This window comes from Lepidochelys kempii, chromosome 14 (assembly GCF_965140285.1).
Source record: "Lepidochelys kempii isolate rLepKem1 chromosome 14, rLepKem1.hap1, whole genome shotgun sequence".
Taxonomy (NCBI): domain Eukaryota; kingdom Metazoa; phylum Chordata; order Testudines; family Cheloniidae; genus Lepidochelys; species Lepidochelys kempii.
This window is the reverse complement of record NC_136393.1, coordinates 14,524,900-14,541,179: the sequence shown is the minus strand read 5'-3', so window position 1 is coordinate 14,541,179 and position 16,280 is coordinate 14,524,900. Positions and strand designations below refer to the sequence as shown.

At 45.4% G+C, this 16,280-nt stretch overlaps 1 protein-coding gene across 3 annotated transcripts in view; it reads left to right on the top strand.

Annotated features, from left to right (window-relative positions):
- The first annotated feature begins 241 nt into the window (after positions 1–241).
- The window catches only part of HID1 (HID1 domain containing), a 47,589-nt gene continuing 31,550 nt past the window's right edge, over positions 242–16,280 (top strand). Inside the window, exons 1-2 of one of the 3 annotated variants that reach the window (XM_073310381.2) lie at positions 242–510; positions 13,950–14,099. In XM_073310381.2, coding sequence (XP_073166482.1) covers positions 445–510; positions 13,950–14,099 — 216 coding nt within the window. In that variant the 5' untranslated portion in view covers positions 242–444. The remainder of the gene's footprint in view (positions 511–13,949; positions 14,100–16,280) is intronic. The other 2 variants (XM_073310378.2, XM_073310379.2) reach the window with 2 other exon arrangements.

Genomic DNA, 16,280 nt, shown 5'->3' with positions numbered 1-16,280 from the left:
TGTGTGGAGGGGGAAGGAGGGGCTGTGTGCTGTGGCAGGAGGGAGGGAAGGAGGGATGAAGGGAAGGTGGAGGAGGAAGGGCTGTGTGCTGTGGCAGGAGGGAGGGAGGGAAGGAGGGATGAAGGGAAGGTGGAGGAGGAGGGGCTGTGTGCTGTGGCAGGAGGGAGGGAGGGAAGGAGGGATGAAGGGAAGGGTGGAGGAGGAGGAGGGGCTGTGGCAGGAGGGAGGGCCGGCCGGAGCATCTGCGAGGCTGGGTTTGACAGGCGGGGAGCGCCGCGGCGGCAGGTGAGGGCCGGGGGGATGGAGGCCGCGTAGGGAGAGGAGGAGGGCGAACGGCGCTGTTCGTGCTGACGGAGGGGAGGAGACGGCCCTGCCCGCCGCAGGGACTCGCCGGGAGGAGCCGAGCCGAGGCGGATCTGGGCTCGGGCAGGTCCGGCCGGGAGAATGGGCAACGCCGACTCCAAGCTGAACTTCAGGAAGGCGGTGATCCAGCTCACCACCAAGACCCAGGTGAGCGGCCGGGCCGGACCGGACCGAACCGAACCGAGCGGGGCTGGTGTCCCGGGGACACCGGGCCGGGATGTGCCTTGAGATCCAGGACGGGGGGCGCCCGTAGGGCCCCTCTCCCCTAGGGCCTGGGCGGGGGAGGCACCGGGAGAAGCGGCCGCAGCGATCTGCGTGTCAGACGGGAAAATAAGGGGGCCGGTCCGCCATGAGCCAGGTGGGAGCCGCCTGGCGAGGGGGGCAGCTGAGGGCCGGGCGCAGGGAGTGGCTGCGGGGTGAGGGCAGCCTGGGGGGTTGGGTTAAGGGAGGAGGCCCCTGGGGGGCTGGTTGGGACCCTGGAGGCTCCTGGGCGGGTGGGTGTTGGTTTTGGGGGGAGACTCCTAGGAGGTTCCTCTGTGCGTTTCCTGGATCCCCTGGAAGGAGGTAACCCTGCCCTTTAATAACAGCTGCTGGGTTTCCCTCAAAGCCCTGCATGGTGGCACCTCCCTATGCCTTTAAATAGCACCCACCAGAAGGAAAGCCAGTTGAGGGTTCTCAGTTTGTAAACTGTCCCTCTTTGGGGCTTAGACTGGCAAGGGGGGTGGGGTGGGGGGTTAAGGCAGGATCCTTGGGACTGGGCCTTGCAGGTAGAGGGGACCTGGCTGGAGCAGAGGGTAGCAGGGGGCAGTGACAAGGAAGCCACAGCCCATGTGCCCGAGCCATTCCCATCACACACCTTTCACAGTATCCCTACATCTGTGTAACCCTGCCTGGCAGCCTGGATAAATGATATGAATTTTATAACCTCCCCTAGCTAGTGCTTCTCCCTATAATAACTGCCTTCCAGGCACAGGTGAGAGTGACTGTAGGTGTAACAGCTGTTGGATGTCAGCACCATCCCACACACAGAGCCAGTTAGCTTGCAGTACTGCTTATGGACAGAGGTGGAGAGTTGTCGTGCCATAGGATCTTTAACTTGTACCTGGGCAAGCATGCAAACCTGAGTAAGGGGAAATTCTCTGTGGGAGAAAGGCACACTCACCACTACACTGCTCCTTGCCATGCTATGTAGTTAGATTATCTCCATTTTCTGAAGATTAGGATTGGAATTTGGGACCTGTGGTTTTAATGTATTGGTGCTAATCTACAGCCCTTCTGCTTTGTATCTGCTGCCTTGTAACAGCTGGGGGATTCTAGTTCTGAGGAAAGTGAGGACCTAGTTTCAGAGTAGCAGTCGTGTTAGTCTGTATCTGCAAAAAGAAAAGGAGGACTTGTGGCACCTTAGAGACTAACACATTTATTAGAGCATAAGCTTTCGTGGGCTACAGCCCACTTCATCGGAGGCATAGAATGGAACATATAGTAAGAAGATTATATATACGTACAGATAAGTTGGAAGTTGCCATACAAACTGTGAGAGGCTTATTAGTTAAGGTGAGCTATTATCAGCAGGAGAAAAAAAACTTTTGTAGTGATAATCAAGATGGCCCATTTAGACAGTTGTCAAGAAGGTGTGAGGATACTTAACTTAGGGAAATAGATTCAATATGTGTAATGACCCAGCCACTCCCAGTCTCTATTCAAACCCAAGTTAATGGTAATAATAGCTCATCTTAACTAATTAGCCTCTCACAGTTTGTATGGCAACTTCCAATTTATCTGTATGTGTATGTATATCTTCTTACAGTATGTTCCATTCTATGCATCCGATGAAGTAGGCTGTAGCCTATGAACGCTTATGCTCTAATACGTTTGTTAGTCTCTAAGGTGCCACAAGTACTCCTGTTCTTTTTGAGGACTTAGTAACTATAGTTAGAACCAGGCTGTACAAGTTTCCCTATCTTGCTCTGTCAATGCATTTCAATCCTGACCACCAGTAGCCCATACTATTCCACTGCTGAGCCTTCCCTGTATTGAGATTGGCAGTTATGTGCTAAATTGTGTGATGACTTTGTGACATGGATTAACATCCAGTCAAGACTCAGTTTTAGCTGTGATGAAATCTGTATATGAACTCATATCTTTAGATGTTAGATGCATTTATTAAAATAAGGGAAATCGATACTAATCAAATCTTATGCTTCAGGGCACCAGCTCATCACCATAGGGGTCGGTAAGGATTTTCACCCTATTCAACATCTCACACTTACATAGGTGCATTATGTTTTTCTTCATTATCCTCTGATGCGTCTGCCTTTGGCTATTGCCAGAGGCAGGTTACTAAGCTTGGTGGACCAATTTTCTGATCTGATAAGGCAGGTTCTGTCCTCTTATGGTATTCAGCTGTTCAAGGTTTAAATCAACAGAGGATTCCCCCACTTTTTCTCATGTCTATGCATTTTCATATAGCCCCTTCAGGAGAATCCTCTCTGTTGGACAGGAGGTAGCTGAATGAAACTGACATAGCTGATATGATTGTTGTTAGTTTCATTCTAACCCTGACACACTGATGGGGAAGAGCTAAGAGCCACTTGTATCAGAGGAGGATCAAATCTGTTGTGCTCCAGTAGATGCTGTATCTCTGTAGGTTTAATCGGGAGAAGGAAGTGAAACAAAAATCGGAAGTGTATATTATAGGGAAGGTGGCTGCCCTGGTGAAGTAGCAGCTGTGGATCTTAGTTTGGGACTGAGCTGAAGTCTCCTTTTCTTAGGACAGCAGATAATGGGAGTCTAATGGAGGCAGCACATGTTACTCGTTGGACTCTAGCATCTCTAAGCATTTCTGAGCTACAGTGGAGGGCTGCCACCCTAAAGGATCTCTGATGGCAGGGGGATGATGGATCGTCTGAGACTAATTGGAGGTGGTAGTGGAAGGAAAGGTGACTGGAGGAGAAGAGAAATGAGGGAAGGGTGGGGGAAGTGAGAGACTTATTAATAAAGGGGTGCAGGGTAAAGGGAAACATTTATGAACATAGGGGTCTAGGGACAAAGGTTTGGTTTGGGGAATGAATAACAAAGAGAGAATAGCTTCATTTTAGTGAGGAGTGCTAATATAGTCATAGATGCCTAATCCCTACAATTCTGGATTCTCCTTCCACCATTTGAAAGCGTGTTTATAGAAGGCAAGATTGCAAAATGAATGCAACACTTGCCCCTCCATCACCTAATCTTGTCATGTCCGGAGCTTACAAATAAAGCTCTAAGCAGGGCAGTCACCTGTACTGCAGATCCAGAAGGCTGCGTGGCTCCTCTGGTTTGTTGACATATGTAGCGAGATAAAGTTCACCGTGACACTGAATATAACAAAGACAATCTATGTTCTTGGCTGGATTTGTTAGCAGAGTCTGTAGAAATGTAGGTGAAACTTATGCCATGCGTAAAAGAGGGTGGGATAATGAAACACCCATATTTACATACCTTTGTTAGTCTCTAAAGTGCCACAAGTACTCCTTTTCTTTTTGCGGATACAGACTAACTTGGCTGCTACTCTGATATTTGAGAAGGGCACTGGTGTTTGCATGTGCAATTCGCAACACTGGGCTTCCTTGCAATCTTCTGAGTTTATAGAGGTAACAATCTCCATGTAACCTCCCAGTCCGCTGAGTTGCTGGAATTAAAAACAAAATATTGTGTTGGTTTGGATAGTTTCCCCACAGGTATTTACCCAAACTAAGCATTGCTCTCTCAGCAGCATATCTACTCTTTCTACTTTCTCTTCTAACACTGGGCAGCAGGACAAATGGAAATTTACATTTCATTAAATCACTGGTAACTTAAAACCTTTAGCTGAGCAAGCAGGAAGTCACACATGGAGTCAGTTTTTAAAAAATCAGCAAATAAACATTTCCTTTCAACCCAAACAATGAGGGGTCCAGAACCTGAAAGTGAAATTGACTGTAAGCAAAAATGAAATTGACTTAATCAATTATAATGGCAAGAAAAATGCTAAAAGCCAACAAATAGCATAAAGTGTGAATAGTACATTGGATTTTCAAAGTGCTTTCAGTTCTAATTATATAAATTGGTGGTAATCACAAAGGAAAGATATGTGTTTATAATGCTCGTATACCTGTATTATAATCAGATCTGTCCCCTGAGCTGTTTGGATAATTGGAATTTATCTAGATATGATTTTTAAGTTGTTAATGCCCATTTAATAATACTAATTGTGCCTTTCATCTGAGGATCTCGGGATGCTTTATCATCATGAATGAACTATCCTCCCCCTTCCCCGCAACACTCATGTTACTTAGATGGTATTTTATAGATGGCTACTGTGAAGCACAGAGAGGTTGCAACCTGCCAGGGTATCACAAAAAGTCAGTTGCAGAGCTGGGAATCAAACCAAGGAGTGCTTTAATCATTAGACAAATTAACTTTCCCTCTCCCTAAATAGATTAATGATAAAATAGTCTTTAGAGTTTCAGGAAGTGACCAGTCTATAATATAAAATTCACGATCTTCTGATATTTTCTTGTCATGTTTTAGTGCTAGCCACGTAACTGTTTTTAAAGAGATGAGAGGGAGCAGATAGAAAAAAAACATTTGGGTCTTTCTCACACTGGTGTGCAGCTGCCTTATCTTGATAAGGTGTTAATCTGAGCCTGATAAAATAATGCCCGGTGTCTAAAGAGACATCAGTTTAGTAATCTATTAACCTGGTTCTGAAAATTTTCAAGCAACTCAGTCTTGGCTTCATCAAAAGAAAACCTTGAATGCATGGGTTAGCCTTTCATCTGTCAGGTGCACCTGTGCTTTTAGGACTATATTTTTATACCGCTGGTGTTTCTCTATGCCCCTGCCAAAGTTCCATGACACCCCTTTCCTCCTCCTCAAAAGCCTGTGTTATAGCCACCATTCTTCTAGCAGTGGAGAACTGGCAAAGGGCTTGCTATGGAATCTCTCCATGCTGTTCCATTGTTGACTGCAGAGGGCGCTGTTGTGAAGCTCAAGATGCTCTTCCCCCACACCTGCCCCCCACAAATGAGTGTGCAGCCTCTGGCCTGGGCAGGTAAAATCAAAGTGGGCTCTCTAACTTGGGAGCATTAGCACTAGGTCCATCCATAGACCTGCTTTAACCTTGTGTGCGCGCCCTGGGTCAAAAGCAGGGACACACCTGTAAATGCATATTAGTTGTCACAAAGTAACCATCAGGCTGTCCAGGCTACCGCAGGGGTGGATGGGGTCTCGTGAATCCTTTTTCATGGAGGTCAGTTAGGTGCTCCAGGGTGACTTTAATAGTCTTCACATTGCAGTTCTCCTTCATTTCATCTCTATGGGATTGCATAGACTGTCCTATCTTCAGTGTCTTTGTGGGTACGAGAGGAGAGGGCGATGTCTAGCCTGATCATAAACAAGGCAAGTTACTCCTTGGGGCCCTGGATTTTTGGTGTCCCCTGTATCCCCATCATGTCATGGCCTTTTTGATAGTGGGATTGATGGGGGAGACTGCTCATGGACTAATTCCCTTCAACCCACCTCTGTACTTGGAGGTGGTGGTCAATTATTATGATTTATTTTATTATTTGTATTGCTGTTGCACTAAGGAGCCCCAGTCATGGGAGAGAACCCCACTGTGCTAGGTGCTGGACAAACACAGAACAAAACCATGGTCCCTATCCCAAAAAAGTTTATAATGTAAATAGACTGGATAGTTGCAGTGGTGAGAGGGGAGACAGTGGACAAGAGACAACAGGTGGATACAGAGGTCAGGCAAGTGGCTGATTGAGCTTTCAGAGCACCCTCTGTAGGGCTTGTCTACACAGGGATACCCAGGAAAAATAATCTGAATTGAATTTACTGTGTATTAGTTAAACTGCATTAAACCCCTATGTGGACGCACACATTCAGAATTAAATTTGTCAATTAAACTAAACCAGATTAAGGCCACTTTAATTCTGAATGAGTGTCCACACAAAAAGCATCTTAACGAAGCCATGTTAAATTCACACCTTTAGTTAGCAAGCCCTAAATTTCTGCCTTACTTCTTGCAAATTGTAAGGCCAGTCCTGAGCTAAGCTGAATGGACTCTTGGGGACAAACATTTTATTTAAAGGAATAACTCCCCAGCAGTGCTGAGCACTGGCATTTGGGATAAGATGGTAAATGTTGACTGTGACTGAGGTCATGTATGACAGTTTCTGAGTGACAGCAAATTAGTATATTAGCCAGATCAACACAATGATGACAATAACAAATGAGTGGGGCAGGACCGCAGGGCCTTTTCCTGTTTATAGGCCATTATTCGTGCAGCTCTATTCTTCTGTTTCCTGTGACGTGTCCTGTTTGCACAAGGATCCTTTTCAGGGCTGTGATTCTGTGTTTGATAACTGGCAAGATCACTGACATCCAAGCTGCTTCCTCTTTGAATTCCCACAATAAAAAAAACCAAACCCAAACTTTTAATGCAAAACTAAGACTGAGAAATAAGACAGAAAACATGCAGGCAACTTTCAATTAAGGTGCCTGGTATAATTGATGCTCTAACCCTGTGCGTTCATCTCCCCTTTCCCTCTCACCACACCCTTCGTAACCACGTTCACCCTCTGTATCTGGGTTGGAGATAGGAGTCCTCTCCACCCCACCCCCATGTGCCACATCAGCCTTAACTCTGCCCACTGTACTCTCAACAACCGCTTCAGGCTCCAACAACCCTCTCTTTAGCACTTTACCCTGGAAAGCTCAGCTCAGACAGCTGCATATTTGTTCTATGGCTGTCTCCTTTTAGAGAATTGCAACCGGGCAGCCTGTGTATTGACTTCAGGCCTTTTCTGTCCAGATGACCTAAGGCTGTGGTCTCAGAGGATAGACCTGGCTGTTAGTCCTGTAATACTAGGTTTTTGCTGCAATGTGACCCCACTGATCATTGCCTGCTGCTCTTCGTCTCCCAAGACGAATACATTTGGAATGTATTGGAGCCAAGTCTGGCTTCTCTGTTGTTTGGTGCACGCTACCATGCTGTGTTACGGTTCGGGACCAAGAATGGCTTAATTGTTTTGAGCCGTGTGCTCATTCTGAAGAGTTAAGGCTGCTGAAGTTAATAGCAGTGCCAATGGGTATGCTGAGCCTTGTGAAGCAGGATTGCCCAAACATCCTTTTACGAAGGCCCCAAGTGCACACACAGGCCGTTGTGAGCCTAGCTGCAATGGTATTTGTTACTACATTCTGTGCCTAAATGTTTATAATCAGGGTTTCAGATTTAAGATGCTCATGATGGATGAGTGAAGTAGCTTTCTGATTCTCCTCACCTCCCCACTTTAGAAACCAGATAGCAGAACACCTGGTGAACTCAATCACAGTTTGGGCCAATTGCTGTTTAATCCCCCCTGAGACTCTGTGTGAGCAAACCAAAGTCTCTGTAAAGATCCAATAGTGCTCTGTCAAGGGGATGAGCATACATATATTGAGCAGTATTTGGAGGGAGGCTCCTAAGAAAAAGCCAGGGGCTGCAGGAAGTGGTGTTAATGACTCAGTAAAGCGAAGTCTTTCTCCTGAGTCAGTATTGAACCAATGTCCCAGGATTGTACTCGTAAGTGGTATGGTGCTGGTGCCACCTGTTTTGAGGCGATGTAAAATTGACTTCTTGTGATCATGAAGGAACCAGGAAATGGTGTGTTAATGTAACCCATTGGGCAGCCATCACATTAACATTAGTGCTCTGATCAAAATTCTAGCTGCTATTCCGCCTCCCTAAGTTTCCCTTGTAGTTTTGGTTGAATATGTTATTTTTCATTTCCTATCTTAAACTGATCTGCAATATTGTTGTACACTGTAAAACAGCAGCTGTGTGTCACCCCAGAGATGGCTGCATTTCAGTGCTAGATGAAGTGATTATATAGTTTGGAAAAGGTATGGGATCTTTCCGCAAGGAAGGTGCTATAGAAGTATGAGATATTATGTGTGTTACACAATTAGAGTTAGGGATATTCAAGAGTTCAGAGCCAGAATTTCAAGTGCTCAGCTCCCTTTTAAGCATGTAAGTAAGGCTCAGATTTGCAAAAATGCTCTGTACCCAGCAGTTCCCACTGAGACACTTGTGGGCAAACTTTCAAAACAGCGCAGCACCTAATGAGCTGAGTTCTTTTGCAGATCTGGCCCTAAACTCACGAGCATTTACAGCGATCTCCTATGGGAGGCAGCATGCTGGATTCTTTGGAAAAATCCCTTGGAAAGGGGTCTGATGGGGACTTGCTGGGCTGCCAATCTGGTAAAATGAAAAGGGTTTCTGTACTAGAGCAGTCACCTGTGTCTAAGCACCTTTTTTCCTAGGTGGAGAGAGCCTGGGGGATTCATTTCATGGCTGGCAGGAGCAAGACAAGGGCAGTGATAATAGGAAGGTTCTTGGCATCAGAGTGTTAAGGAACAAAACCACAATTAAATGAACCTGCTCTACCAGTTTTGGCCTGCCCGGCTGCTCCTCTTGCTTTCTGGCCTTTGGGTTTTAATGACACATCACCTGTACAGAGCTCTTAAGTGCCTCTGAGGTTAGGGCTGCTAGTTCAAAAGATGCTGTTTCCTCATACCCGGCTAGAAGAGTGTGAATCTGAGTGCTTCCCTCTGTCTCAGTGTCAGAGCTGTGAAGAAGGCAGCCTCTAATTGAGGATCCTTGCATGCATTTAGAAGCTTGTTGCAAAGGCGGACAAATTAACAAAAGAATTGTAGCAGATGTTGGGAAAATGTTTTAAATTAAACTCACGTTAATCTCTCCCCCCTGCGTTCCAACACAATGGAACCACTCACTGCACAGTAACAAGCATGTTTAGGTAAGAGCTGTTGTTTGTCTTTGAGTTTTTATTACGTCAATTGCATGAGGCACCAGGCACCCTCTATTCCTAACCTAAGGGTCAGGAATGTTTAGTGAACCTGGCATTCTGGCTGACTGAGCACTTGTTAGTGTGTTTTAATATTGGATATTCCCCTTGTCTTCTGGTGATCCAGTAATACTGTACACTTGCATAGCATCTCCTGTTCAAGGAGCCCCCAATGCTTTACAAACTCACAACGCCAGTCTTCGCAGCTGAGAACGTGAGGGAGATTCCCAAACCTGAGCCATTCTTTTTAGGTGACAGATCTGAGGAACTGTCCCAGATTGAGGTGTCATTAGAGGAGGTTTGAAACAAATTGATAAATTAAACAGCAATAAGTCACCAGGACCAGATCGTATTCACCCAAGAGTTCTGAAGGAACTCAAATGTGAAATTGCAGAACTACTAACTGTAGTCTATAACCTATCATTTAAATCAGTTTCTGTACCAGAGGACTGGAGGATAGCTAATGTGACACCAATTTTTAAAAAGGGCTCCAGAGGTGATCCTGGCAATTACAGGCCTGTAAACCTGACTTCAGTACCAGGCAAACTGTTTGAAACTTTAATAAAGAACAATGTTGTCAGACAAGTAGATAAACATAATTTGTTGAGGAAGAGTCAACATGGCTTTAGTAAAGGGAAATCATGCCTCACCAATCAACCAGAATTCTTTGAGGGGGGTCAACAAGCATGTGGACCGAGGGGATCCAGTGGATATATAGTGTACTTAGATTTTCAGAAAGCCATTGACAACATCCCTCACCAAAGGCTCTTATGCAAAGAAAGCTGCCACGGGAAGGTGCTCTCACGGATTGGTAACTAGTTAAAAGATAGGAAACAAAGGGTAGGTATAAATGGTCAGTTTTCAGAATGGAGAGAGATAAATAGTGGTGTCCCCCAGGGGTCTGTTCTGGGATGAATCCTATTCAACATATTCATAAATGATCTGGAAAATGGGGTAAACAGTGAGGTGGCAAAATTTGCAGATGATACAAAATTACTCAAGAGAGTTAAGACTCAGGCAGACTGCGAAGAGTTACAAAAGGATCTCTCAAAATTGGGTGACTGGGCAACAAAATGGCAGATGAAATTCAATGTTGATAAATGCAAAGTAATACACATTGGAAAGCATAATCCCAACTATACATATAAAATGATGGGGTCTAAATTAGCTGTTACCACTCAAGAAAGAGATCTTGAAGTCATGGATAGTTCTCTGAAAACATCCACTCAATGTGCAGCAGCAGTCTAAGGGATAGATAATAGGACAGAAAATATCATGTTGCCTCTATATAAATCCATGGTATGCCCACATCTTGAATACTGTGTGCAGATGTGGTCACCCCATCTCAAAAAAGATATATTGGAATTGGAAAAGGTTCAGACAAGGGCAACAGAAATGATTAGGGATAGAATGGCTTCCATATGAGGAGAGATTAATAAGACTGGGACTTTTCAGCTTAGAAAAGAGACGGCTAAGGGGAGGTATGATTGAGGTCTATAAAATCATGACTGGTATAGAGAAAGTAGATAAGGAAGTGTTGTTTACTACTTCTCATAACACAAGAACTAGGGGTCACCAAATGAAATTAATAGGCAGCAGGTTTAAAACAAATAAAAGGAGGTATTTCTTCACACAACGCACAGTCAACCTGTGAAACTCCTTGCCAGAGGATGTTGTGAAGGCCAAGACCATAACAAGGTTCAAAAAAGAACTAGATAAATTCATGGAGGATAGGCCCATCAATGGCTATTAGCCAGGATGGGCAGGAATGGTGTCCCTAGCTTCTGTTTGCCAGAAGTTGGGAATGAGCGACAGGGGATGGATCACTTGATGATTACCTGTTCTGTTCATTCCCTCTGGGACACCTGGCACTGGCCACTGTCGGAAGACAAGATACTGGGCTAGATGGACCTTTGGTCTGACCCAGTAGGGCCATTCTTAATACTCACTTGTCCAGCGAGGGGCAGAAAAACTTATATTATCTTAATGTGACAGATGGGGAAACTGAAGCCCATTGGTTAAGTGTGTTGCTTCAAGTCACACAGTAAGATGGTAGCAAAGCCAGGCATAGAATCTTAGAAATGTAGGAGTGGAAGGGGCCTCAAGAGGTCGTCTAGTGCATCCCTTCACACTGAGGCAGGATTAAGTATACTTAGAGCAGGACATAGACCCCAGGAGTCCTGACTTCCAGGCCTCTAATCCTGGTGCTGAGTTCTTATGTCCATTGGCTGCAGCCACTCACATGCCTCTTATAGCTGGCTTTTGGGCACTTTTAAATGAGATGATCCCATTTCTTTTTCATAGTGTGGATCATGTCTTGAAAGGGACGGTGTCTCATGATGTCACTGATCCCATCTCCAGTCCCATGGACCATCTCCAATCCCAGTTGTCATCACATAACATCTTTGCGGCTACAATGGCAGCCGCTTACGTGGAAGAATAACATTAGCAAAGTGGTCAGTGTAATTTCAGCTTCTCTAATGTGACTTAGAAGCTGGGAGCGAGAACAAGAGCGAGTACCATGGACCAGCCACCTCTCTACAGACCACAGCAAGTGCTCTGCAGTGGTCCATGGAGCAGTTTGAAAACTGCTGCTTTGCACCAAATATAAACATGCTTCCCCAGCTGGAGGTTCAGCAATGAGGACTCTGTGTCAGAGAAAAATCTAGGTTCTAATCATGCAATTGGATCCACCTGGAGTCCCATAGACTTTGGTGTGTTTCCACAGGAGTCCACGGGTCCATGTGGTTCCAGTTGTAGGATCCAGGGCCTTTGTGTTCATTGGTCATGATCGTCACAGTTTTATCAAAACTAACCCTGAGTGGGGAGCAGGTCTGGGTGGGAGCCACACACAGAGCCTCAAAACAACAGTGATGGTGCCATGTCAAGCAACAGGTACAACTGACATATTTTTGGTTCATTTATTTGAATGTTTCTGTTGGGGTGTGGAGAGGTGGATATTTTTTTAAAGACTATTTTTAACCAAGTAAACCTTGACCAACCTCTTTCCACACTATGCAGTATAAATACGCAAGTAGGTGAATATCTCACCTGCATTTAGACCTTGGAAGCATTGTTGAATTGGGTGATCACTCCCAGGCTGTGGGTTAGTTAAGGATGCCTGCATTTGTGGCGAGGCTTCTCTGCAGTGAGTGGCAGGTTTTTTGAGTGTTGAGCGATGTTTGGGTTTGAGGTGAATGAAATGTTGAGCCCTTTCTGAGCTCTTCAGAGCTCTGTGCTCACTTGCTTTTGATGCTCAGAAGAGTCCTGTGTAACCGTGGCAGCCTTCTTGCTCTACATATAGTGTCTGCTCCTTGCAGGCCCAACCCTTCCACAGCTTGGTAAATTCCTATGCAGACAAGTCCTTCCACTGATTGCAATGGGAAGGGTTGCACATCTGGGCCCCGTGTCTCTCCGGTTCACACCTGCTCACTATTGAAAAATACAGCAGTTGTTTCACTGTTGACAATTATCCCCGTTAGCCCTGTAGATCCAATACATCTACAACAGAGAGAAGTGGAGTCTAATCTGCTTTGATTATCATCACTTAATCTGACCTGAAAATTTTAGCATCTCTATTAGTGGTAATGATGCAAGTGGCAGAGAGAATGCGGCTTGAAGAATCATTGTTCTGACTTATAAATTGAGGACACTTGGTCTGTAAGTGAGTGGGAGGGAATAAGATTGGAATCCAACACTATCAGTTGCACAGAGTAACTTTTCTGAGTATAGATGGACATTAAGGGGAAACCTGACAAACTGCTCTCGTTTCCAAGGATGAGAACTCCTGTTCTAACCTCTGTAAAAGGACTTGGAGAAAAATATGTGCTCCCATCCTCTGAAAGGGAGACAGCAGTGCTGGGAAGAGAGGCATGTCTCCCCCTCATAGAGCCTGAAGACTGGATAAGGAGAAGTGTGTTTCCAGATGTGGAGCAGGCATGTTCTCGTGGGGCAGGGAGCCATCAGACTGTCATAACTCGATTGTTTTGTACAGTAGTTTTGCCCGCTTTACGGTTGCCTTATCCTTCCTCTCTCAGCCCCAGTGTCTCATCCACTTGTTGCACCTTGGCGTGACATAGATTGTAAGCTCTTTGAGGTGTGGGCTCTCGTTTTACCCTGTGTCTCTAGCCCAAAGGGCCCTGATCCCGCCCCTTGAGGCAATTACAGACAATTACTCAGAGCTTCCTCTATATGCCCAGGAACTGGCAAAGTGCAAAGAGGCAGCTCAGCCCGCATGCTGTGAAAGTCACGGAACTTGCCATGTGCATCGTGGGTTGCAGACACGCCGTTCTGTACATGGAGTCATGTTTGTGTACAGTCTCTTTTGGTTGTTGTTAGCACTGGCCCCTTAAAAGACTCAGAGTCCTACATTCATGCAGATGATACAAATATGCCATGTAAAGAGTCTGCCTGTGCCCATTGGGCCTCTCCAACATAAACACAGGTACAATGTATATACAGTTTAGTAGTTCTGGATCCAACTACAGCTGTGTCTAATAACAGTTGAGGTTTTGGTACCAAGAGATGCCACTATACAGTACTGATAGATTGATACTGGTGCATAGTCTCTCCTTCCAGCTCCTGAGCACTGACCAGGCCTAGCTTGGCCCCATTGCTGACCAAGTTAGAATGGCTTGTGTTTGGCCTCCATAGAGCGATCTCTTCCTCTGTGTCCTTGCTATCCACATCTGTAACTCTGGGTTTGTCTCTTCACAGCCTGTGGAGGCAACGGATGATGCCTTCTGGGACCAGTTCTGGGCAGACACAGCAACTTCAGTGCAGGATGTCTTTGCTCTTGTGCCAGCTGCAGAAATCCGAGCAGTGAGAGAAGAATCTCCTTCTAACTTGGCCACTCTGTGTTATAAGGTAAGGTGCCTTCTCCTTCTCACCTGGAATTAGTGAGAGTCAACCCTATGGAGAGTCCCAACACTGAAGTGGATCATAGGCGTTGAGTTGATCTGCACAGGGATCAGTTTCACTAATAGGCGCCTCTCACTTGTATTACCATCATGCCTAGGAATCATGGACAAGAACCCCATTGTACTGGGCGCTGTACAAACACAGGACAACAAGACAGTCCATGGTGCTGCTTTCTGTGATTAGCAGCTCCCCATATGCTTGCCAAGTCCAGACTTGGAATTTGTAAGTATTGGCCATATGAACAAGTAAATGGTTGCAGCAGAAATGCATGTTGATTTTTGGAGCAGATACAAAAGTGATCCAAGTCCTTGCAAATTCCATTCCCTGCCCTACTCCCTGTGATCCTTTTCAGGGCTGCTTGCCCCTGTATCCTCCTGAGGTTTAACTGCAGCTCCCCTCTCTGCCCTGCAGGGCATGGGCGGTTTGCTCACATTTCCTCTTTTGGTTTACCACAAACCACAGGTGGCATTTGATCAGTTCAGTCATCACCCATCACCTCCCCAACTCTTGGTTTTAACATAGGCTGCCATATATTTTAAGGATTCTGACATGCAAGCGTTGTGTATCCTTAGTGGAGCCAGTGCTCCTGCTTCCTCATCAGAGCATCTGATTGCTCCTCAAGGTTCAACAACAATCTCGGCTTCTGGAACGCAGAAAGGCCCTAAGGGCCTGAGCCAACTATGGTGCTGGTCACCCTAAAAATGCCACAGATGGATAGATATGGGAAAGAGTCTTAAGCCTATTTCCCCATTTCACTGCCCTATCTCCTTTGGCATTAGCACTGGAGTTGGAAAGTTTTTTCTTTGGAAAACGCAGATTTGTCAAAACTGAAACAGTTCACGAGAAAGAGTCAATTTCAATGAATCTCCCGATTCAAAACATTTTTGGAAAAAAATGTTCTGAAATTGTCAAAGTGTCCCATTTTTGACACTTTCTAAACAAAGTTTAGTTTTCCATAGATTCCAAGGCCAGAAGGGGCCACTGGGATCCTGTAGTTTGACCTTCTGCGTAACACAGACCATAGAGGCCTTCCCTGAATCAATTCCTGTTTTGAATTAGAGCAGATCTTTTATAAAACATCCAGGCTGGATTTGAAAATTGTCTGCTTTGATTGCAAATGACTTTTTTTGTTTTGAAATTTTAGTTAATTTACACTAAAAATTCAAAAATAATAATAAGGTCAAAATTGATATGAAGTATTTTGAATGACCCAGAGTGAATTTTTTTTTCTTCATTTTTCCCGCCCAAGATTTTGAATTTTCCCATCCCAAAACGGGACAACAAATCTTGAAATACCAAATTCTTGCTGGACGGGAAAACCGTTTCCCACGCAGCTCCGATTAGCGCTTCCCTTGATGCTTTTCTGTCGCCCTTGCCCTCTTGCTGTCTGCAACACAAGGGACATCTATTCATATTTCTTTCCGTGCCAGAGCTTGTCAATTGTAAAGCCAGTAGGATATGGCTGGCTGCTGCTGCTTGGGGAATAGTCTGGTCAGCAAGACTTAGCCTGTCTAGCCAGGCCTTGGCACTAATAATGCTTCAAGTTCTTGCTGCACTATGGTTTGCACCATGTGAACAACAAGCGTGTTCAGAAATAATTGAATGCAGATCTAGCAGAGCAGCGCTTGGCAGCCATTTTCCACCATGGCTGTTACTAGCATGGTTTCCTTTTCTAGTGTAGACCGACTATAGACTTCTGAGAGAACCATGCTGTGCATTTGTCACCACACTTTGTTCCCCACAAAGCAACTCTATGGTCTTCTACCCAACAGAGGCTAATGTGCTGGGAGACCTGGTTCTAACATGGTTGTCCCTCCGGATGGTTAAAGGATGGTTAGCTCTTGTGATGTAAATGGGAGCTAAGTGCATTATTTTAACCACGTTGCTGATCTATGCAACAGCGTGGATGTGGGTAGGGATAAAGCACAATTTGGGACTACGGTTTAGTCCTGCGAGGTGGAGCCTGTCTTACGCATGGTGTTAATGGATTTTGTAACACTGTTGTTCCTTTGGTTTAGATGGGGCTATGGCACAATTGTAATGTCCTTTGCAGCTGTGTTTGGTGCAGACTAGGGTTGTGTTACAACATACTGAGCTGTAACTGTACCTGGCAATAGATTCAAACGC